The sequence below is a fragment of the Ranitomeya variabilis genome, chromosome 3, assembly GCF_051348905.1.
Source record: "Ranitomeya variabilis isolate aRanVar5 chromosome 3, aRanVar5.hap1, whole genome shotgun sequence".
Taxonomy (NCBI): domain Eukaryota; kingdom Metazoa; phylum Chordata; class Amphibia; order Anura; family Dendrobatidae; genus Ranitomeya; species Ranitomeya variabilis.
Genome location: NC_135234.1, coordinates 402,071,579 through 402,096,203, shown reverse-complemented (window position 1 = coordinate 402,096,203; position 24,625 = coordinate 402,071,579). Strand labels below are relative to the sequence as shown.

The 24,625-nt window shown below is 45.3% G+C and overlaps 2 protein-coding genes across 6 annotated transcripts in view; one reads left to right on the top strand and one right to left on the bottom strand.

Moving 5' to 3' along the window:
* The window catches only part of LOC143817701 (uncharacterized), a 385,700-nt gene extending 362,817 nt beyond the window's left edge, over window positions 1–22,883 (bottom strand). The window contains exons 1-4 of the mRNA XM_077299189.1: window positions 22,749–22,883; window positions 19,948–20,065; window positions 14,691–14,769; window positions 14,147–14,268 (exon numbers count right to left, since the gene is read on the bottom strand). Coding sequence (XP_077155304.1) covers window positions 14,147–14,263 — 117 coding nt within the window. The 5' untranslated portion in view covers window positions 14,264–14,268; window positions 14,691–14,769; window positions 19,948–20,065; window positions 22,749–22,883. The remainder of the gene's footprint in view (window positions 1–14,146; window positions 14,269–14,690; window positions 14,770–19,947; window positions 20,066–22,748) is intronic.
* RNFT1 (ring finger protein, transmembrane 1) overlaps window positions 22,772–24,625 on the top strand; it is a 44,341-nt gene continuing 42,487 nt past the window's right edge. The window contains exon 1 of one of the 5 annotated variants that reach the window (XM_077296206.1): window positions 22,772–23,052. In XM_077296206.1, the coding sequence (XP_077152321.1) occupies window positions 23,027–23,052 (26 nt within the window). In that variant the 5' untranslated portion in view covers window positions 22,772–23,026. Of the gene's footprint in view, window positions 23,112–23,131; window positions 23,283–24,625 lie in introns of those variants that run through there. The other 4 variants (XM_077296207.1, XM_077296208.1, XM_077296210.1 and 1 more) reach the window with 4 other exon arrangements.

Here is a 24,625-nt window from a genome sequence, read left to right as displayed (position 1 = left end):
AACCCTGTGGAAGACTGGGGAACTTCCCTAATGGCAAACCGCAAATAGGGTAGCAAGTAATCCCAGTTCTTCCCATCTTTGTCTATCGCCTTCCGGAGCATCTGTTTTAAGGTTTTGTTGAACCGCTCAACCAGGCCATCTGTTTGAGGGTGATAGACAGACGTACGCAACTGGTCTATTTGTAAGAGTCTGCAGAGCTCCTTCATCACCCTCGACATAAAGGGAGTCCCCTGGTCGGTGAGTATCTGTTTTGGAATTCCCACCCGACTAAACACTTGTACCAACTCTTTGGCGATCGTTTTGGTAGCAGTGTTACGCAAAGGGATGGCTTCTGGGTAACGAGTGGCATAGTCCATGATGACGAGGATATGTTGGTGCCCACGTGCGGACCGGGGAAGGGGCCCAACCAGATCCATCCCAATTCTCTCAAAAGGGACTCCAATGATAGGGAGGGGTACCAAAGGGCTACAGAAGCGAGTTTTAGGCGCAGAGATTTGGCACTCTGGATAGGACTCACAATAGTTACGTACATCACTATGTATTCCGGGCCACACAAAACAATGCGATATCCTTTCTGTGGTTTTCTGTACCCCCAGATGTCCCCCCATTATATGTCCGTGGGCCAGGTCCAGTACCTTCCGCCGATAAGGTTTGGGTATCACTAACTGTTGCACAGTGTCTTCTCCTTTTTTCTCTACCTGGTAGAGTAAATCATTTTCAAGAACCATGTACGGGTACGCTAGCCTAGTGTCAGGTTCTACGGGTACCCCATCTATCATTTTTACATTTTTCCTAGCCGGAATCAGGGTAGGATCTTTCATTTGCTCGCTGTGGAAGTCATCCAACTGGACTCCCAAATCTGGCAGGCAAGGTGCTGGATGGCTGTCTGCCTCCACTTCTCGCTGAGTTTCCTCAGTTTCCCCCGCCAGAACTGAGAAGGGGAACTGAAGGTTAGTTTCAATAACCTCCCCAGCAACGTCTTCTTGTGGGACCTCCTCTAGGAGTTCGGGACCTCCAGATGGCATGGGAAAAGACTTACAGCTACCGTGAAGGAGCAACTGATTCTCCCACAACTGCCAGAAATGGGGAAAATCCCTGCCCAGGATTACATCCTGTAACAATGCGGGAACGAGTCCCACTTTGTGTTGCACAGACCCATAGGGAGTGGAAATCGATATGACCGCTGTTAGGTACGAGCAGGTGTCACCATGCACACATGTTACAGAAAATTTGTCAGACGAACCAGATGGAAGTGCCACCAGACTAGCTTTCACCAGAGTCACCACACTTCCAGAGTCTAGTAATGCCACAACATTTTTCCCATCCACAGATAATTCACACAGATGTTTCGCTATATCATTTTGACCCGCATTCACATTCACTAGCCGAGTAACCAAAGACATGCGTTTCTTAGAGTCTGTAACATCGCACTGCATGGGTTCAGTGGTAACAGGACAGTTCGCAGAAATATGGCCCTTCTCACGGCAGCGGAAACACCTAACAGGCCCCCTACTGAGACCACCGTCCAACACTCTCGGTCTCGGAGTGCGAGCAGTCCCGTGTTCCTCCCCCATAGTTTTTGCCAATTTTCCTTCTCCCGTAGTCGCTGGAACAGTCTTACCGGTTCCACGAGGAGGAGGCACGGACCGGGTGCCAGTGGTTTCGTCGGGAAGTCCTTCTGCCACGGAATAACGCTCGACCAACTCCACAAGTTGATCCGCTGTCGTGGGATTTCCTTGGCTTACCCACCTTTTCAGCGCTGGTGGTAGTACTCTCAGGTACTTCTCCAAGACAATCCGCTGGATTATTTCGGGTGTTGTCAGTACCTCGGGTTGCAGCCATTTCTTTGTCAAGCAGATCAGGTCGAACATCTGAGACTGCGCCGGTTTATCTTGCTGGTATGTCCACTGGTGTACCCTCTGTGCACGGACAGCCGTCGTTACACCCAGCCGGGCCAGGATATCAACTTTCAGCTTCTCGAAGTCCTGAGCGACTTCCGGGTCCAAGTCATGGTAAGCTTTTTGGGCCTCGCCGGAGAGAAACGGAGCAATCAAATCGGCCCATCGTGCCTTTGGCCACTTCTCCCTCAATGCCGTCCGCTCAAACGTTGTCAGGTATGCCTCGACGTCATCCTCTGCAGTCAACTTTTGCCAGTATCGACTCACATGGATCCTTCTGGACTCTGCTTCCGGGTCTGCCTCAGGCATGCTCACCAGGCGCTGCGCCACCTGTTGGAGAAGCTGGCGGTCTGCAACCGTCATGTCCATTAACTCCTTCAGCTGTGCGGCCATCAAGCGATTAGCTTCATGCTGTGCGGCAGTGGCCTGCTGCTGTACGGCAGTGGACTGTACTAGGGCTTTCACCACGTCTTCCATACTGTCGCCTGTGCCACGTAATTGCCCGCGTTCTCCACCACAATGTGACAAAACACTCCGGGATCGCCTTTGCTGGGGTCAAAGGTCACGTGGTTTGTGCATTGAATCTGAGGCGTACAGCAGGTTTCTTTAGCAGGCTGACTTTAGGTCAGGTTTATTAACGAGAAAGTAACATAGAAAAAACAAAGCATAAAAATAAATCCTAGCCTGTCCGGCACTAACTAACAGATACGTTGCTATCTCAACAACTGGGGGGGCTTCTCCCTCCCAGCTAACAACACACAGTCCTTGAGCACAGCTCTCACTCACGTTTGTCTCACACAGACAGGCAATCTGTGTGCCCCAGGCTGACGCTGGAAACCCTCAGCTGGTCATCCTTTATTCCCGCACTCATTAACCCATCATTATCCTGAAAATACTGAGCGGCCTAATTCACATAGGACAAATACCTGGGCGAGATATACCTGCCCCCGACTATCAGACTTACATGATTCTTACAATATATATATATTAAAAATAGTTTAAAATCTTGACAGTCCTAAATAACATAGGAGTCTATGAAAATGACATCCGGACACTCCTGGCAGTGGGATTGTCCCCAGGAAGCAAACATCAGCAGGGACAAGTTAAACATCAGAATTTGAGCTGCTAGGAAATAGTGGGGAAACGGTCTTGAGGAACTTTTTTTGTCTGGCGAAAAAAGCGCAGTGACGGAACCGGGGGTCTCTCTCTCGCTCTCTCTTTCTCTCTTTCTCTCCCTCTCCTCCAGGAAGTCACTGTAAATGTTAAAAATAGAAAACCGGATCCGGGCAGAAAAACGGATCCGATACATCAGTTTTTTCATTATTTGCAACGGATCCGTTTTTTGGAAAATTAGCCGGATTCTGCCTGAAACAAGAGAGAGGGATTCTTGCTCATTTTTCTTAATTCTTACACAAAAGAAGCAGCAGTATGGAGAAAATGAAACAGTTCAACTGAGAAGTGTAGCTGTAAACCCAGCTGTGGCATAAACAAAAATACTTGCCAGAAGACCACAGCCAATGTGTTTCTCTGCTTATGTTTGGCTCTGCCCCTCTCCCCTCTTCCCCTCACTTCTCCATAAACTTCAATATGCTCTGTAACTAGATACTTCACCTATAAGTGGCACTACAGTTCTAGTCCTCTTCCTCTCTGAAGTGACAATGTCACAGGATTACCGCAACAGAGAGGAGCCAGAAGACTGCTGTGTTCAATTGCTCCTACTCCTGCTGTGAAAAGAAGCAATTCACCTTCTTTTTAAATGGTGATAATTTCTTTTGGCAAAACAGGAGTTAATCGACCATGTTGGGAGCTCTGGGAGTCTGAGCTCTCAGCTGAGCCCGGTTAGCCACTCCTATCCCATTTATAATCTGGGTCCTGATTGAAACACATCGGCAGATCTAGCTTATGCTGCATGGCTTGGAGGAGAGTAGTGATGAGCGAGTGTACTCGTTTCTCGGGTTTTCCCGAGCACGCTCGGGTGACCTCCGAGTATTTATGACTGCTCGGAGATTTAGCTTTCATCACGGCAGCTGAATGATTTACATCTGTTAGCCAGCTTGATTACATGTGGGGATTCCCTAGCAACCAGGCAACCCCCACATGTGCTGGCTACTAGCTGTAAATCATTCAGCTGCGGCGATGAAAACTAAATCTCCGAGCGGTCATGAATACTTGGAGGTCATCCAAGCGTCCTCGGGAAAACCCGAGCAATGAGTGTACTTGCTCATCACTACAGGAGAGGTGTTTTGGTGGTTATATGAGAAGACATTTAGAGGCGTTATCTGAGACTGTTGCGTGGGTTTGTAAGTGTGAAAATCCCCTGCTCCTCTTCTTATACTTTGGTTTTTCCTCGTCCTCCACTCCCCAGTCCATTCCTTTGTTACATGTGAGTGAATATTTGTATGCCTGGTATTTTCGGCTACCCTTATTCGTGCTGCCTTGTTTGTCAGGTTGGTGTACTGCGGTGCAAGGCATCTCCCCTCTTCCCAAGGGGGGGGGGGAGGAGAATAGACAGAAGGCTGATTCAGAAGGGTGGAGGTTCTGGCATCTTCACCTTCAGAAGTATCCCGAGAGATAGGGAGAGCTAGGGCGCTCCCTAGTGTTAGGAACACGGAAGGAGTCCCTGGTCTCGGATTACCCGACAGCTGAGCCATGACAGATTATTTGCATATTTCCCAGAGGAGCATTGCAGCTTAAACGTCTCCTCACCTTGGCATGTCAGGCTTGACTGGTCCCTCTCCGCAAAAACGTTACCCCTTGGATCCTGGTCAGTCGCCTCTCACCCAGCCAAACCAGATCTCATATTTTGCACTGACAAAGGGCAGTAACGTGAAACACAGTGTCTGTAAATTGAGATTTTGGTTTTGAGCTTTATCCTAATTCAGGTGACAAGGCTCGTTAAGTGGTCAATATTGACTTTTAGGATTGCTACTTCCTATAGGTGGCACTAGAGTTCTAGTCCTCTTCCTCTCTGAAGAGCAATTTGCATAGATTCTTCACTGAGCTGGCAGTCCATCTTGAAAGACAAGACTTATTTCAGCTGGGTTTTTTTCAGAGTATATGGTGAGCTTGTGAAGGAAGAAATTAAGAAAGAATCTCCATTTTGTGCTTTTCGACTCCACTACCAGAGAACCAACCACATCAGGTAGGGTAAGACAGATACAGGAGTGTTATCCCTGGAGGCCCTCTGACTAGCTAACTATGCAAAAACAATTGGCTGACCCTGAGAACCAACCTTTCTCATTTTACAAACAAATAATGAAAATATGATGGACGTATAAGTACACCTGGGCAGGCCTAGGTAGTTAGTGAAAGCAATCCCGACTGGCACCTTCCTCAATCAAGAAGTAGACCCACCAGAGTACGATGGTACTGATCCAGGGGAGATCCCTAAGTATGTCCCTCTCAAGAGAGTAGACAGAACCCCCCATTCTCAGATGATGCTAAGAGATTTAGTTTAGGGACAGTGGGAGAACTCCATGTGAGGTTAGTGAAGGGTTCAGCTGCCTGGAGGCCTCTCGCTAGGGGAGAGTTTCTGAGGTGTCTGGATGAAGAAATCCACCTCCCCTTTCCCCATCACATGGACAGTCTCGAAGGATCTTTCTTTAGGGAAAAAAACTTAGTATTTAGGGGGGATTGTCAAGGTGAAAATATATATATATATCTTTATACCTTTTTGTACTGCTATACTCTTATACTGTGAAACAATAAGTTTTTCCTATGCTTGCAGATATAACTGTATTTAAAATGGCTGCCAGTATTCACCTTTATCTTTGTCATGTATGTAATACTAAAACTTGTTTTTTGGTGTATTTCTGTGTGTATTAGGAAATTCTGCACTAGGATAACTAGTGATGAAACCAAAAGCGTTGCCACCTCTGCTCTTCTCTACACCGATTTCACAAAGTTACCTGATGAAGATGTTGAAGCCAAGCGCATGGCTATCTTCAAAAGATCCCCACTACTGTTATCAATAATTGTTATTCGTAAATTCTAGTATACAGGGGGGACGGGTACGCCGCAACAGCCATGGCTGGTAACATGGCACCAGTCATGTGAAGACCAGTATCCCTCGAGCTTATAGCTTGGGATAGTACCTCTGATGCTGGACATTAATTAACAAAATTTATCTAGGGGGGAATGTGAAGGAAGAAATTAAGAAAGAATCTCCATTTTGTGCTTTTCGACTCCATTTTGTTGTTTTGATATAAATTTTGTTAGTAGGCTAAAGGTTACAGCTGTTATGAGATTTTGATGAGACCTTGATTGTTGCAACCTCGGTAGAACATGAGACTGAGGGTGTATTGTTCTACAAAACTTTGACGCACAGATTGTTCCTGCATTCTTATAGGCTAAGAACTGTGAGCATGTTCTTATGCTGATTAGTTGAAGTCCTGCATTCTTATAGGCTAAGAACCGTGAGCGTGTTCTTATGCTGATTGGTTGAAGTGTAATTTCTATGACTATGATAAAGTCATACAGAATAAACGGGGGCCAGAGATCTGCTCGATCCCCCATACAGAGACACACGTCTCCGTCTGGTCATTTTCAGTTGCCGGCAACACCATATATATTAATTTGGAAATCACTGGGTTAACCGTGAAGGATCAATTTAAATCCTCCCTCATCAGTTGGCGCTTAACGTGGGGCTCCAAGCAGGAATGCTTCTGCCGCCCGGAGGACAACAAGACAAAGGACCCTCGGACCGGACGCAGGCACTGGAAAATTGGGACTGATCATCCCCCACAACAACCACGGTAAGTTGGCAGTTATACTGTTCAGACTGACCGTTTGGTGTGGTTTTCCTGTGTTTGTTGCTGCAAAGAGGATCTGAGGTTTGTCCCCGGAGTGGGATGATTCTTGGGTGGAATCATATAGAGGTGTAGTTCCGTTGGAAGCCCAGTGCTCGAACCGTACCTCATAAGGGACGGACACCCCGGATTAACCAGTGATGTAATTCTCTTTACAGTCAAAATATCCTGAATTCCTGATCACTGTTAGAATCAGGCGCGGTGAGGTGATCGAAGATTGGGTAGGATACGTAACTCAGGTTTATATTGATTTAAATATATCCAGAGGTGTCCGGAGGGTTGAGTCTAAGACGCCCTCCTCCTTTCGCTGAGTACCGCGATTTTGGGTTGTCCCAGCGGGGGACAGGTAAAAACCCTAGTGGAATAGACTAAGCGGCCGCTCTGGTATCTATACACGACTAAGTAGGGGTATTTCGCTTTAAAGGAGAATCAGTCCGTGGAAGAAGAAGACTTTGAATTGTGTGATGAAAATTTGATATTGTTAGCCCAAAGAAGGGAAAAGAAATCTGTCAGGAATGCAGGGAAAATATTCTCAATTTGGCATGTGAAATGTGTGATGAAGATTTTGTAGAAATTAATTAAGTCTAAGAACTGCTGTATTTTTTGTGTCTGTGTTTGTCTTTGGAATATCCGATGGGAGGGGTTGAGCAGCTGCGCTGTGGTTTTTTTTTCTTTCTGCACTGAGGAATGCTGTGATTTTTCTTATTGCTGTTTCTGAAAAGGGAGGGGGCGCACGCGTCGCTGCGCTCTTGAGTCTCTCTGTGTTTTCTTAGTATTGTACGCGCTGGTAGATCTGTGAAATATTGTAAATTGAAAGTGAAATCTGGTTGTGCCCCTCAATCCCAAGGCACCAATATATACTGGGTTGCCAAAACTTAGTGCGCCTCCATCCTATGATCCGGCTGCGTGGATCTGTGATGTATGCGGAGTTACTAATTCTCAGTGTAGAGAGGTCTGTTACAATTGTGGAGCGAGAAGATCCGGGGTTGTAGCCCCCACCTTTCCCTTGCTAAACGCTGACGGCACCTATTATCGGCCACTGCCAGAACGCAATCCTGTATGCCTCCTCCCGCCCTCGAGTCAGTAATATCAGAGTTTGAAGAAGATGATGTGAAAGCTACTCCTGACAGGCCAAAGTATACCCCCTTTTCTCCATCCCAGATAGACACCCTTTGGAACCAATTACCCGATCCAGAAACCTCCCCCATGGCCTTCTATAGACAAATAGCAGCAAATTGAGAGATTTATTCCACTCCCCGGAGAGATCTGTTACATTTTTTTCCAAGTGAAGGCTGGGGAGGGATATTTTCCAATCATTGAGGGTGGCATAATGTATAATGTGAACCTGGATGGGGGAACATATGAGAGTGGGGTTGATTTTTGTAATGCTTTAAAAGTTTGGGCACAAGATAGATTAGCGGACCAAGCTACCTCCCTCACAGATGTCACACAGGACAAGGGGGAGACTGCCGAGAAGTTTTATGGGCGTCTTATGGTAGTGTTTAAAGATTTGGGATTCTCATTGTATAATAAAGCCCATTCACACCTATTTGTGGCAGCTTTAATGTCCGGCCTTAAATCTGAATTGAAGGAGGCAATAATGTCGGTCAGACCCGATATTGAGATTTCCACTCCGGATGATGCATTAAAAGTAATTAAAAGTTTTCAAAAGAATTTAGCACGTTCTGCATCAACAGGAAGATCAAGGGTTAAAACCAGCCACAGCAGTCTCTGCTCCAATTCCAGCCCCCACCCCAGGTACAAGAATGCAGCTGGCTCCTTATCAGTGGCCTGCCCAGCAGCAAATTCCAACTCCAGCCCTCCCACCTTATACAAATTCAGTCCCCTACTCAAATATTTCTTTTAACCCTATGTCTGGAGGTATTGCTCCCCAGCCCCGCCGCACCAGTTCTCACTTGCAGTGTTGGCGCTATGGCCGGCCCGGTCACTTTCAAAGAAATTGTCACACCCCTGCTGACAGATGCTACCCTCAAGTTCCCCTTTCCAGTTACAACCTAGCCACATGTCCATGGCTGGACAGCTGCGACTTCAGTGTGCTATTCTCATGCCTACTAATGTGACTTTAAAAAGGTGCACTGTCCTGAACCCCGCTACTCTTCCCCTAGTTCCTATGGATCCAAAAGGGGGAGGAGTGGGTGACATGAAAAAGGACACTTTTTCTTTCTAGAATGGATCCAGAGGAACAAGATTAGGTTTCCAAATCACATGATTGTCTAGAATTGATGTCTCAGGAAACGGCTGGTCTCTAGTGTGCCTATTCTAATGCTGATTTTGAGCTTTTTGTAGATGGATCCCGTCACCAAGATGACCAAGGACGCTTCTGTACCAGATATGCTGTGGTCTCAGAACATGAGGTAATCAAGGCAGAGTCAATGCCAGCTCATATGTCTGCACAAGAAGCAGAGCTCACAGAAACGTGCAAACTAGCAGAAGGTAAGACTGTAAATATCTACACTGATTCCAGGTATGCCTTTGGCATTACACACGATTATGGGCCTATCTGGAGAGCCAGGGCTTTCCTGACAGCAAATGGCCACCCCTTTAAACGTGCTGAGGCAGTCCAGTAACTTATGAATGCACTACAGCTTCCCACCCAAGCAGGCATCATAAAGGTAAAGGCACATACCAAAGGCACTGATGGACGGACAAAGGGTAACGCACTGGCAGACCAGGCTGCCAAGAAAGCAGCAAGCACTCCTGTAGCCTCTCAAGTACATCACCTAGACACCCCACCATCTCCATTTGTGTTGAAAGACATCTTAGCCCAGTTACAAGAACAGGCAAGTAAGGAGGAGAAAAATAGGTGGCAAAAGATAGGGGCTTGCTCTGATACCGTCACTGGACTATGGGGGAGGGGTGAAAAGGTCTGCCTACCACAGGTACTGTACCCAATGATGGCACAGGTTCTGCACGGGAATGTGCACCACTCGAAGACGGCCATGTGTGACACCCTACAGAAACAATGGATTGCCCCCGGGTTTTCCACCTGCGCAGAAAGGCAGGTACAGAGCTGCATGATATGTGCCACACATAATCAGAGTAGGACAGTGAAAACCCCATCCAAACACACTCCCCGGCCCTTTAACCAATTCCAGAGACTGCAGATTGATTATATTCAGTTACCCAGGGTAGGGACGTATGAGTATGTGTTGGTCTGCATTGATTTATTTTCAGGTTGGCCAGAAGCCTACCCAGTTGCCAAAGCTACGGCTAAGACAACGGCGAAGAAACTGATGGCTGAGATCATATGCAGGTATGGAGTTCCTGAAGTCATCAAAAGCGATCGGGGCTCCCATTTTACTGGAGAGATCATGTCAGAGGTAATGGCAGCACTGGGGGTAAGTCAAGTATTGCATACCCCATCCACAGAGTAGTGGAAAAGTGGAAAGACTAAATGGAACTCTTAAGCTTAAAATCCAGAAGGCAATGACAGAGATTGGTAAACCATGGACAGAATGTTTCTCTCTAGCTTTGTTTTTAATAAGACATACCCCAAACAGGAAGACAGGACTGTCACCGTATGAGATTCTGTTTGGCAGGAGCCCCAATATTGAATGTTTCTTTCCACAACAGTTGCAGCTCAAGTACTAGGACTTGACTAGCTATGTGCAGGCCTTACATGGACACCTTGCCAAAGTGCATTTAACCGTTTTCAGTTCTCTTCCAGACCCAGACAAGGTTCCTGGACACCATGATTTTGTGCCAGGAGACCTGGTGTATGTGAAAAAGTTTGTGCGCAGAGATTGTCTCCAGCCGAGATTTGAAGGACCTCACACGGTGATCTTGGTTACCCCCACTGCAGTAAAACTTGAAGGAAAGAGCACCTGGATCCACGCTTCACACTGTAAAAGAGACCGAACCAGTGTTTAGTCACAGTAGTGACTGAAGGGAAATGTTGCTGTTGTTTTTGATCCTGGAACTGAGGGCTATCCTCGCCCCTACCTCTTTGGTCCCTATTGTAAAAATAAGAATTCTGGTCCCACTATTCTCTGGGTAAACCTGACAGCCCCGGCGAATATCTGGCGATTTGATTTCTGTGATGTAGTCAAGTGCCCCGAGACTGAACGGGTGGTAGAGGGGACCATCCAGTTTTATATGTGTGTTACCAGAAATGACAACAATAACTGTTATTATTGGTCAGATGCTGCTTGGAATATGGGAGATGATTGGGGATATAAATCTAGTGAAGCCATGTTCCCAAGGATGGGACGGGTAGGAGTCTTCGTGAAATAATGCATCTAACAGCCCTTCTGCAACCACTTAGGGGCTGTAAATGGGGTAAAAGTTGTCACCCCCCCCCCCCTAAATCTTGAAAGCCCCCAATCTGCTGACCTGCAGACATTTGTACTGGGAAGGCATTATAATTATGTATTTAGTAGTGGATACTATGGGAATTTAGGCCATATACAGCTCCAGGATATTAGTTTCAGACCAACCAAGGCCCCTGTTACCAGTACAGCTAAGACAGGCCCAGGTGAGCGTTTGCAAAATGTAGTCAATGAAGTAATCCCCATTCCAGGTCTCAGTTGGCAAGAAGTTTTCTCCATAGAAACACAAACAACCCCAAGGAAAAACCTATGGTTAGAATGGGTGAGATACAATGTAAGAGTCCAGAATATCTCTGTAGGATGTATTGCTTGTGCTGCTGCGAATACACACCTATACACACATGCATTGCTTTTCCCTGATGACAACACCACTGCCTGTGTCATGAATCGTTTGAAAGGTCTGAAGTCCACTGATTGTCCAGATTATGTCCTACTAATTCATGAGAAACCCAAACTAAAGGTTCCAGGAGAAGTAACCGTATTAGCTGACAATTATACCTGCTATAATTTCCACGACACCACAGGTACACCAGTAGGGATCTTCGAGACAGGTTTCTGCAAAGGGAACAGTTCTCTAGATACTGATTTGCTAATCAAACATACAGAATATATGTACGACATTTATTGGTTATGTGGAGATGGTAAGCTCCGTTCCTAGGTTGCCTAATGCCTGGATAGGTCAATGCAACCTTGTTAAACTAGCTATGCAGTTCAAGATTCTACCCTGGGATCCAAAGACACCTGATGAACCTACCAGAAAGAGGAGAAGTTTTGATCAGCTCCACATGAGTTATGAAGAAGATCCACTAATATATATTGATGCCATTGGAGTGCCAAGGGGGGGGGTGCCTGACCAGTTTAAAGCCCAGAACCAGATTTATGCTGGCTTTGCTTCTATAATCCCACAGGTGCAGATTAATAAAAATGTTGAATGGATCAAATATATATATATATTACAGTGAACAAAGATTTGTCAATTATAGCTGTGATGCCTTTTAAGGTATAGTTGAGGATTTGGGCCCTAACACTTGTATGACCCGTGCTGCAACCCGACCTAAGAGAATTACACTGAATCCTGTCCAGACAAGATCACATGCAGTGATATAAGAAGCTGACACAGGATTGTGGTTGGTGGATACTGGAGACATTAACTTTTGGGAGTAGGCTGACAGTAATCCTTTTGGGAAGGAGCTGTAGACCAGCATGTCATGTCGCCCCCACTACCAGAGAACCAACCACATCAGGTAGGGTAAGACAGATACAGGAGTGTTATCCCTGGAGGCCCTCTGACTAGCTAACTATGCAAAAACAATTGGCTGACCCTGAGAACCAACCTTTCTCATTTTACAAACAAATAATGAAAATATGATGGACGTATAAGTACACCTGGGCAGGCCTAGGTAGTTAGTGAAAGCAATCCCGACTGGCACCTTCCTCAATCAAGAAGTAGACCCACCAGAGTACGATGGTACTGATCCAGGGGAGATCCCTAAGTATGTCCCTCTCAAGAGAGTAGACAGAACCCCCCATTCTCAGATGATGCTAAGAGATTTAGTTTAGGGACAGTGGGAGAACTCCATGTGAGGTTAGTGAAGGGTTCAGCTGCCTGGAGGCCTCTCGCTAGGGGAGAGTTTCTGAGGTGTCTGGATGAAGAAATCCACCTCCCCTTTCCCCATCACATGGACAGTCTCGAAGGATCTTTCTTTAGGGAAAAAAACTTAGTATTTAGGGGGGATTGTCAAGGTGAAAATATATATATATCTTTATACCTTTTTGTACTGCTATACTCTTATACTGTGAAACAATAAGTTTTTCCTATGCTTGCAGATATAACTGTATTTAAAATGGCTGCCAGTATTCACCTTTATCTTTGTCATGTATGTAATACTAAAACTTGTTTTTTGGTGTATTTCTGTGTGTATTAGGAAATTCTGCACTAGGATAACTAGTGATGAAACCAAAAGCGTTGCCACCTCTGCTCTTCTCTACACCGATTTCACAAAGTTACCTGATGAAGATGTTGAAGCCAAGCGCATGGCTATCTTCAAAAGATCCCCACTACTGTTATCAATAATTGTTATTCGTAAATTCTAGTATACAGGGGGGACGGGTACGCCGCAACAGCCATGGCTGGTAACATGGCACCAGTCATGTGAAGACCAGTATCCCTCGAGCTTATAGCTTGGGATAGTACCTCTGATGCTGGACATTAATTAACAAAATTTATCTAGGGGGGAATGTGAAGGAAGAAATTAAGAAAGAATCTCCATTTTGTGCTTTTCGACTCCATTTTGTTGTTTTGATATAAATTTTGTTAGTAGGCTAAAGGTTACAGCTGTTATGAGATTTTGATGAGACCTTGATTGTTGCAACCTCGGTAGAACATGAGACTGAGGGTGTATTGTTCTACAAAACTTTGACGCACAGATTGTTCCTGCATTCTTATAGGCTAAGAACTGTGAGCATGTTCTTATGCTGATTAGTTGAAGTCCTGCATTCTTATAGGCTAAGAACCGTGAGCGTGTTCTTATGCTGATTGGTTGAAGTGTAATTTCTATGACTATGATAAAGTCATACAGAATAAACGGGGGCCAGAGATCTGCTCGATCCCCCATACAGAGACACACGTCTCCGTCTGGTCATTTTCAGTTGCCGGCAACACCTTATATATTAATTTGGAAATCACTGGGTTAACCGTGAAGGATCAATTTAAATCCTCCCTCAACAAGCTCAGAAGACAGGAGGGAATTGAAGGTTTAGGTCACTGATGGAGAAAGCAGCAGCATTCTCTGAAAATGTATTAAAACATTTCTTATATTTGCTTTTACTATTGCTTTATGCAAAATTTGCTGCAAGTATACTGTCCAAAAGACATCAGGATTTAGACATGGCCCACAAGCCCAGCAGCTACGTATATCCTCTAGTTATGAGAACCTACAGAAGTCAAATATGATTTGGATATGGTCTATCTCAAAATCACAACATTTGAAACAGGAAAATAATGCCTGTGTGGAGCAAGAAGCAAATTGTGACATCCACAATATTACCAAACGAATACTTGTTTTATAGTGTAAATGTACAAGAGTCATACCTTATTCCATGGGCTGCCTGGTAGTAATGTACTGTGTAAGCAAAAATCCAGCCAAGGCTCCTTAAGACGTTCACGGCTGTCAGCAGAATGGTTATGTTGAGCAGAAGGCATCTCCATTCCTGCTAAAAAAACAGTAAACTAACATATTATACTATAACAATACAATAGAAACCAACCCAGCTGCATATCAAATGCTAAGAGAATGGGGCACCTATGGTGGCCCACCCTAAAACAGCTACACCAACTCCAAAAAACATGGCAAATAGGAGAAAAAGGAGTACCAGGCGATAATTTTACTAAAAAACAGTATAAATCTTTATTAAATATCAAAAAGAATAAAAAAAACACATTAAAAAAAGTAACCCATACGCCACGGAGGTACAGACAGGAAGAGAGGTAACCACCTCAGCAGTGCAAGGTATCAGGCATTAACTTATAGTCATGATGCAAAAATAAGACCACGGAAAAAGGATGCCCCCATATTAATTAAATAAACACACATCACAAAGGATAATATCTAAAAAGTGCAAGGGGACAAGCTTACCGAGGTCTGTGAGATAGAGAGGTGGTCACCCCAAGGACGGATGTCAGCCCCAACGCACGTTTCGCTGGCACAAAAGCAGCTTTTCAAGGGGATAACAATACAATGTATTAGGTATGTATAATGGTAATTATGATGATCTGACTAGATCTAAAGTGACAAGGAGAGCACACATTAAAAGGGTATTCTCATTTCCAATATCCTATCTCGATATGTAGTAGGTGTAGTAATAATAATATTAGCAAATACCTCCAATTAGAAATGTAGTATAGTTGTTCAGAGTCGCTATGTCTCTTACCCCATTTGCAGGCATTGCAGGATCTTAGGTATCCATGGTTACGACCACTAGCAACTAGCTAACTACCTGTTACTATATCAGTGGTCATAACCATAGATACCTAAGGTCCTGCAATGAGTGCACATGAGGAAAGAGGCAGAGCGAATCTGAAAAACTATACTACATTTCTAATTGGAGGTATTTGCTAATTTTATTATTATTACCCCTACTACAAATTGAGATAATATCTTGGAGATGGGAATAGCCCTTTAAGGGCAGGTGCAGATGGCCGTCAATTATCTCAACCAAGAGAATTGGGCCAATTATACAAATGACAATCTGATCACAGTTTGAAGAATACTGGTGATATCATTAAGATCTCAGACACAAATACAACGATGACTTGAGCAAAAAAAAAAAAAGGGACTATATTAGTTCATCTGGTGTCGCAACGTTTCGGCTATGAATGGCCTTTCTCAAGCCAAGTCTATTTTGCATATATCTATCTGTATATAATATTGTTTTATTAGTTTAAAAACTAGCTTGAAATGACAGAGAATTACTGTATGTAAAAGATGATGTTAAAAATGTATGTCATACGGATGCTAGGTGAGGAAAAAACACACACTCGAATGACAAGCGGATTCTAGGTGAGAGAAAAAAACGCATGACACTCGTCGGACACTCTCCAACTTTTCTGTCTGAGAACTTCAGCTACTTTATATACGCAGATGTGAGCGAACCCTAATGCAGGTCCTCAGAAATGAGAGACATGCTTTATAACCGCTCCCCAATCATTCCCCAAGATGAGAATCCTGAAGAGAGGACCCTTCCCCTCTAATCAAGGGATTTTCTAGCCCTTGACCCCTTTCTGACAATGGACCTAAAGATTCATCCATGTGACCTGGGCGAACTGGACCATAGACGGATTATTACGTCATCGCGATCGCCCGCGAACTCAGGGGGTGCGCAGGCGATCGCCACCAGGTGTCAGATGATTCTGACAGCTGACAACCGGCACTGAGTGCCAGGAGTGGACCGCTCCCATCACTTTAACCCCCGAAATGCTGCAATCAAACACGATTGTATCATTCCAGAAGCCAGCAGAGGGCTGACAGGCAAAAAAACAATGCTTTATCGTCATACCGCCGAACAAAAAGTGGAATAACACGCGATCAAAAAGAAGGATATAAATAAACATGATACCGCTGAAAACGTCATCTTGTCCCGCAAAAAAAACAAGCCACCATACAGCTCCATCAGTGGAAAAATAAAAAAAAGTTACAGCTCTCACAATAAAGTGGTGCAAAAATAATTATTTTTTCTATAAAATAGTTTTTATTATATAAAAGCGCCAAAACATAAAAAAAAGATATAAATGAGGTATCGCAGTAATCGTACTGACCCGAAGAATACAACTGTTTTATCAATTTTACCACACACAGATCGGCATAACCCCCCCCCCTCTAAAAAAGATATTCATGAATTGCTGTTTTTTATTAATTCTGCCTCACAAATATCGGAATAGAAAGTGATCAAAAAATTTCATGTGTCCAAAAATGGTACCAATAAAAATGTCAACTCGTCCAGCAAAAAACAAGCCATCGCTTGACTCTGTGGGCCAAAATATGGAAAATATATGTCCTGATATTTCCGTTACCGGAGAGGTCAGTGTCCGTGTGTGTAATACTTGTGGCACACGTGTGGCACAGGTGTGGCATCCGTGTGCCGCATCAGTACCACACGGATGGGCGCCAGCGATGTTCCCCGGCGCCGGGTGCTGAATGCGGCTCTCATCAGTCTCTCCTGCTCTAACGGCGATCGGCACGAACAAGGGAGAATTATGAGAGTTATAATTAGGTGATAAAAGAAACAGCAGGTGGCAGCTGATGGGACTATTACAACCATCAGCCTACCCCTGCTGCTGCTAATAACAGTGACAGCAGGAGCGGCTGATGGGAGTATTCATCAGCTGCTGCCTGCGCTATAAATAAATAAATGAAAAAAATGGCGTGGGTTCCCCTGTATTTTCTATAACCAGCCAGGCAAAACTCACAGCTGGGGGCTGCAACCCTCAGCTGTCATGTTCAGCAAGGTTGATTATCAAGAACAGAGGGGTCCCCACGCTGTTTTTTTTTTTAAATTATTTAAATAAATAATTTTAAAAAAGGTGACCCCTCATTTTTGACAACCAGCCTTGCTAAAGCTCACAGCTGGTGGCTGGTATTCTCAGGCTGGTAAGGGGCCATGGATATTGACCCCCCCAGCCTAAAAATAGCAGCCCGCAACTGCCCAGAAAAGGCACATCTATTAGATGCTCCAATTCTGGCGCTTTGCCCGGCTCTTCCCACTAGCCCTGTAGTGGTGGAAAGTGAGGTTCATATTGGTGGGGTTGATATCACCTTTGTATTGTCAGGTGACATCAAACCCATGGCTTACTAATGGAGAAGCGTCTATAAGACACCTATCCATTACTAATCCTATAGTTGTATGGTAAATAAAGACAAAGCCAGAATAAAGTCTTTTATTAGAAACAAAAAAAAACACAGTTTTACTTCTGAAAAGGGCCATTTGGATATTTATACCATCCTTTGGGGGCCGTACAAACTCCGCCCACAAAGTACATCCTGACTCTAACACTGGTGTCAGGATGTAATCTTTCATTGCATGCCCTTCAGTGTTCAGTAGTGAACACTGTCTGTGTGCTAACAGAGCAAGAAGAAATGAATGAGCTGGTTGTAATCAAAACACAGCTTCCTGCCCAAGAATGCGGTCCCTGAGAATCTGCTCGGGGGCCTGATAAAAGGTCATTGAGGGCTGTAAATGGCCCTGGGGCCTGAGGTTCCCCATCCCTGGACTAAATAAAAGGGCGTGTGCTTTGAGGGGAGTGGCTTGAATAAAAGGGTGTGGCTAGCCTATATCAGAAACAGTATTACAGGATATAAAGTAGTAGTATTCCATAAGGTGATCATTTACACCAAGCTAACAATATACACCCTTGATAGTACTCATGCATAATATGCCCTAGATACCCTGATAATACACAATACTATACAATATACACCCCCTGCATGCCCACATTTATTGATCACTCTGTAGCTGGCACTTCTGGTTGGCATTTGTTGGGGAAAAAGTAGCTAATAAACTGATAGGAATATATTTTGCTTCCGTGTAGAAGAGCTTATTTACCACCATGGCAAAAGGAAGTTGGCACTGTGCCATCAGGAAATCTGCAGCTGCCACACAATTATGCCCAATGTAAATAAGACTTAGGAAAGGAGGTCACAACATTGGCACATTTTTTTATGAGGACATCTGTGACTTGTTGTCTTATATTGCTACAGACAAATATCAGCACAGTAACATAATGTCCCAGTACCATGAACCAGTAAACCTTTTTCCCTTTAAGAACTGTACGTTCTGATTAGAAGTACCTATTTCCTTGTACTGCACCCCCTACAGGACCTCTGCCCCCAGTGCATAACCTTCCTGTAGCAGCTGGCAGACAATCCCATCTCTTCTCTCATTCATTACCATGGAGCACAGAGATGAGACCTGTGCTGTGATTAGCCCATGTTACATAAAGCGCTGAACGGCGGTGATAGTGCTGAGCGTTGTAATTTCCAGCTACAGAGCTGATAGCCTTTTTAAATGAGAATGATTCGCCCCCCTCCCTTGGCAAGCCAGTGAAAACTATATACCATTATACATCCCAGCTGTGTAATTGCAGCCAGGTATATTTTTCTCTGACATGCCCCGCGATTCAAAGAAAACATAGTTTATAGATCCATGTGTGTGCATCATTAGAGACCTACTAGAATTGTCTGAGAAAAAGCCCGCCATGGACGGCGCTAGACTAATCTCATCTCTTTCTAAAGTCCCTGGCCAGGTCTTCTAACTATAATTTATCTGAAGCGTTTCAGAGAATATCATACTTGGTGTCACGGGTTTACCGTGACAGAGAGGGGCGAGAAGACCGCGGTGTCTGATTTCACATACTCCTGCACTGATTAGAAGCACTTCACTTTCATTGTAATCAGTGCAGGTTTCTGCTAGTGGTGCAGGGGTTAATCTGTTCAGTTGAGAGCTTCTGGAGATTTCCTGCTTTGATGATCTTAGCTGTTCAGTGTTCGCCACTCCCCTCTGCTACATATACTCACCTCTGGCAATCAGGGATAGCCAGTGTTAGATTCATACTGCCTGGTTCTGGAGTAAGAGGTTTTGTTTGTTGGAAGAGGCATTTGGAGTGTTGTTCATGAGACTGCTGCTTGGTGATTTGTCTGTGATTTTTTCCTTCCTTTACGTCCCGGTGTTCCACTCTGTTAGTTGTGAGTGCATATTTGTATGATTGGTATTTTCATTTAAAAGTTGAAAAGTGGGGCCCTGGAGTTGGTTTCTGGTGGGCCCTTAGCACCCCAGTCCAACACTGCATCTGTGGAATTCAGCCGGCATCCTGGGCACCCCTTTCGCTTACTAGGTCACATAGTCACTAGACCACATTTGATGTCCTGACAAGCGTCAAGGGGCCTTGCATACACCAGAGGCATCCAGAATGGAACATGCCAGCCACAGATGTGAAGACTCCTATGATCTGCATCACAGGCCTGGAAACCGGACCAGAGGAGTGCAAATCTTTTTGATTAACCCTATAAAGTTTTCTAAGGGGTCAGTTTTGTGTCTGGAGGTGCATGTAGCATTTTGCTGTCAAGCCGTGGACATCAGACATACACACAGAGTGTGCCACTTTTTACATCTACTTTAGCCAAAAACTATTTGGCTGCGTGAACGCACACTGGTTGATAGATACATCGCATACAGTACGGCTTTACGTTCACAGCAACTTTCTGATAATATTTTAATCAGTTTTTACATCTATTAAAAAAATAACAACGGAAAGGGAATGACGCCTCGTGTGATACGTAAAGACAAATTAGTATATAAAACAAAGGTACGCAGAGATACAGAGGTACAAGGGGGGCTCACCTCTATTGTTAGTAGCGCACCTCACCCTGTTACGGGGTAAAGGGAATGGTAGGGATTGTAGATGCCTGGCGTCTCCTGTTGTGCCTTCCTTTCTCCAACGGAGTTCTGGAGTGTTCACCTGATAACAGTAGGTATATAGAAGAAAAAAGATGCTATACTTGTTGCTGTCACTCCAACAGAATGTAGGATTGGTTCAAAGATAAGGTAAACGATGTTATTTTATTCATAAAGTGTCTTAAAAGGTTACACACTTTGGGGACCTGCTCCCCTTCATCAGACCAAACACAGGACATCTCTTCATGAGTGTCATTCCATTCCTTTGGTGGGCACCTATGTCTGACACTGACTGGTCTCTGCTTCCAATCCTTATAAAAGAAGCAACATCGCCACCTAGTGGTCACTGCAGAGAATGACTTATGCTAGTGTTAACTACACCTCAACCAATGAAAACCTACTACTATTATTTTACAATGTAACAAGTGGTACTGATTTATAAATGCATATAATACTGGGTGCACCTGCAGAGAGGACAGTGGGGGAGCCATCATACTTGGTGCCAGTCAGGCAAAACAAACTGACTGTGGTAACAGGCGAACCAGCCTTTCATAGGGAGGCACAGCTAAGGCAAATAGCCAATATGGTAAGTGGTTTCTGAATGTGATTTCATAAAGATCATTTGTATTTCTGCTTATAAATGAGTCTGGAGAAACAAGTAGGACAGTCCAAGAGGCATCACATGTCACATTCAGGGGCAGGAGGACATTCAGGGCCGCTCAGAAGCTTGCAGGAATGGGATTTATGGCAGACACCTTAGCGCCAATGTTGTATTGGGGCATACGACTGTATACATTTTGTTTTGGTTGGATGTCACATGGTTGTCTAGTGAAGATAAGTTATCACTTATCCAAGGGATAGATAATAATTTAGAAATCGGTTGGGGTCCAAACAGTGAAACCTGCCCTGACCGGCAAAATGGGGCACAGGCCCAACCACTGCAACATTCATTTTTAACAGGGCTTCCAAAAAAAGTGCAGCACCCTAGGAAATTAATGGCGCAGTGGTCAGGCATGTGCACAGCCGCTCCATTCTAGGTGGGAATAATAACTGGGATAAAAGTTCTGAAGATTACTGCAGTTTCCAGTGGATGGACCCCCACACTGGTCTCCAGCTCTTCACCTATCCTGCTCCACTCAACCACTCCTTTAAAGGGAACCTGTCACCCCCAAAATGGAAGTTGAGCTAAGCCCACCAGCATCAGGGGCTTATCTACAGTATTCTGGAATGCATTCTGGAATGCTGTAGATAAGCCCCCGATGTATCCTGAAAGATAAGAAAAAGAGGTTAGATTATACTCCGGTCCGATGGGCATCGCGGTCCGGTCCGGGGCCTCCCATCTTCTTACGATGACGTCCTCTTCTTGTCTTCACGCTGCGGCTAAGGCGAAGGCGTACTTTGTCTGTCCTGTTGAGGACAGAGCAAAGTACTGCAGTGAGCAGGCGCTGGGAAAGGTCAGAGAGGCCCGGTGCCTGCGGGTGACCTGGTGAAGATGGGAGGCCCCGGACCGGACTGCAGCGGGGACCGCCCCTGGGTGAGGATAATATAACCTGTTTTTCTTATCTTTCAGGATACATCGGGGGCTTATCTACAGCATTCCAGAATGCTGTAGATAAGCCCCTGATGCTGGTGGGCTTAGCTCACCTTGATTTTGGGGGTGACCGGTTCCCTTTAAGGCCACATTCACACATTCAGTATTTTACCTGAGTATTTGGTGAGTATTTTACCTCAGTATGTGTAAGCCAAACCCAGGAGTGGGTGATAAATACAGTGGTGACGTGTTTCTATTATAGCTTTCCTCTGACTGTTCCACTCCTGGATTTAGCTTACACATACTGAGGTAAAATACTGACCGTGTGAGCGTGGCCTGACGTCTTCTATCAGAATGACCACTGCATTAGGCTATGTTCACATGTCCGTTAGAACAGATATAACAACAATCCATTGACAACTTGGGCAGACATTACTTTTTTGTCCAGGTAAAAATCTGATTTCAACTGGATCTGTTTTTTATACATTGAAGTCTATGGAAAATGGATCATTAATCAGCCACCCATTATTCTCCCATTTGAAAAGGATCCGTTTTTTGCTGACTGGATCAGTTTCATATGGAAGAAGATGGAAGGCTATATAATGGATCCGTTTTCTATAGATTTCAATGTTAAAAACACCAGACCCAGTTGAAATTAGTTTTTTAAGCTGGACAAAAAAAGTAATGTGTGCAAAACTTGTCATGGATTGGTCCTGGGTCCGTTCTAACAGATGATTACTGGACATGTGACCGCAGCCTTACTCCCTGAAGAATACGGAGAAATGCAAACAGACCATCATGGCTGATCCATGGGTTCCCCTAAATGCCCCCATCATGGACCCAAACCCATCTCAGGCGGCCATGCTGCGCTATGCTCTTGTGTACGGAGCGTTGGCGGCAATGAACACGCTGCAGCAATCACTTGTTTGGGGTGCTGAAATCTGGACCACCACAGGGCTACACCGATAGGAATAGAAAGCCCCTCTAATTCGCCCCCTGTGACACTGTCCCTAGAGGGAGTGAGATGGGGAGATGTGACACACATGGCGGGGGAGTCAGCAGTGCTGGGATCCCGGGCCCTGACAGCTGGAGAGCACCGCAGGAGCCGCAGACGGGGGCTGGGAGTGCAGACAGTATAGCACACTGTGCCCCACTAATACACCACTCGCGATCGTGTCCCGCTTCCCACATAATGAAGATGCAACATATTATTCACCTGATTCGGAGTCCCGTTGCTAAGGCCGATAGACGCCAGCCACCTTGTCCTTGGCAACGACGTAAGCGTCCATCCCCTCCCCCTCTGACGTGTGAGCGCTCAGGAGCCGGAGTGTTGGCAGTAGCTCCGCCTCCCACATGACGTCACCGCCGTCCACTGCCCGTCACACCGGTAGCAGCCGGAACCCGAGTGTCCCGGAAAGAGCGGCTTAGCTGTGACCTGCCGAGTGTCGCCGCTGACAGAGATGGGCGCGGACGGTCTCGCCTCTCGGCAGCAGCATGAAGCTACGAACAAGTTCTGAGCGGTGAGGACGGGGTGCACGTAGCGGCGTGATCCGTGACGTCATCTGCTGGCACTGGCGAGGTACAGGGGGCGCAGGGCAGTGACGATGCCGTGATCTGCGCCCGGATTACCCGCTTAAAGGGGTAGTACAAGTAATAACCGTGTCGACCCCAGTGCGCAGTCCGTTATCACCTGCCCCGTGTCATAACGCGTTTCCCCGGACAGCCCCTTTAAGGACGTGATCAGTTGTCAGTGAGGGGTTTCTCCTCCGTCCTTATTTGTGTTGCGGTTCTGAGACCCCATTTACCCTCCAGGAGAATCTGGTAAATGTGTCCAGATGTGGTGGGCTGGTGAGACCCCCGGCTCCGCCATTGTCTGTACAACGATCATTCCAGTGGCCTAAATCCAGACTGAAGTTTGTTTAAAAAAAAAAAAAAACTCTTCCAACTGAGTTGTTTTTGTTGTTGTAAGGACCCTTTTCTTTTTGCATTCCAAGCTGTGGTTTTATTGGTACCATTATGGGGTACACACAACATTGTCATTATTTTTTTTTAATTTTTTTAGTGTTCAGCTTTTATGGGTTAAATACTTATATATTGGAATTTATTTTTTTTAGTCCTACGATTTTTGAACATGCAATCACTCGCGCTATATGTTCTACTTCTATATACTGCAATATTTTACTCACAGGATATCCCAGATGGTGGCCGTCAGCAGGACTGTGGTAACCTTGGAAACCCATTGGCACCCCACCATTACACCTTAGTGAGAAGAGGGGCACGCAGTGGGCATTCCGATGGATGCCCTAGGTCACTGTCACCGATTACTAGTGCTGTATAAGTGGTTAGTCAGCAGCTAGCTCTGGTCCGGGGTCCGTGTGCGAATTGTGCACCCTCCAATGCCGCTCGCAGAGGTAGCTTGCCTCTGCAATATGGGGTAAGCGCAGGGAGACTGATGGCGCTCAGATCTTGCAACCCAGTTGGCACAAGAGCAGGCTGTAAAACTGGGGTGCACAATATTTTTTTAGTCCAAGGGCCACATTCCCATACTGAACCAATCCCAAGGGGCACTTGCATGACTACATTACCAGAACCACCAGCAGTACATAATGCATCACCAGATCCAAGTTTTGAGGATTTGGAGAGTTTCTGCTCCACAAAAAATTAGTTTGAACACACGCTAACTTTTTTTTTTTGCAGCAGCAGCAGCATCAGCAGAAATTCACCAAATCCTCCTCCAAATCTCTAAGTCTTAGGATTTGTAAGTTTTAACATAGCCATGTAGCACGTTATGGATTGCTACATGTGTGTACAAGATCTGAACCATCGTCAGTTCACGAATAGGGTCGCCAGAGCCGTCTGTACATGTATACAGCACCAAGCTTAGTGCAGTGATCAATTGTAGTGTCAGGTCAGCCCCATAAATACTGTAATTGTATTGCTCGAACCCACAACTCCCAATGTGTCATTAGCAGTGGTAAAGAGATACTGGGAGTTGTTGTTGCCAGCCATCATCAGACTTGGAACATACAAGAACCACAGTTCTGATGACACACAGGCAGTATCACAAATGAACATGTACATTATAGGTGACAT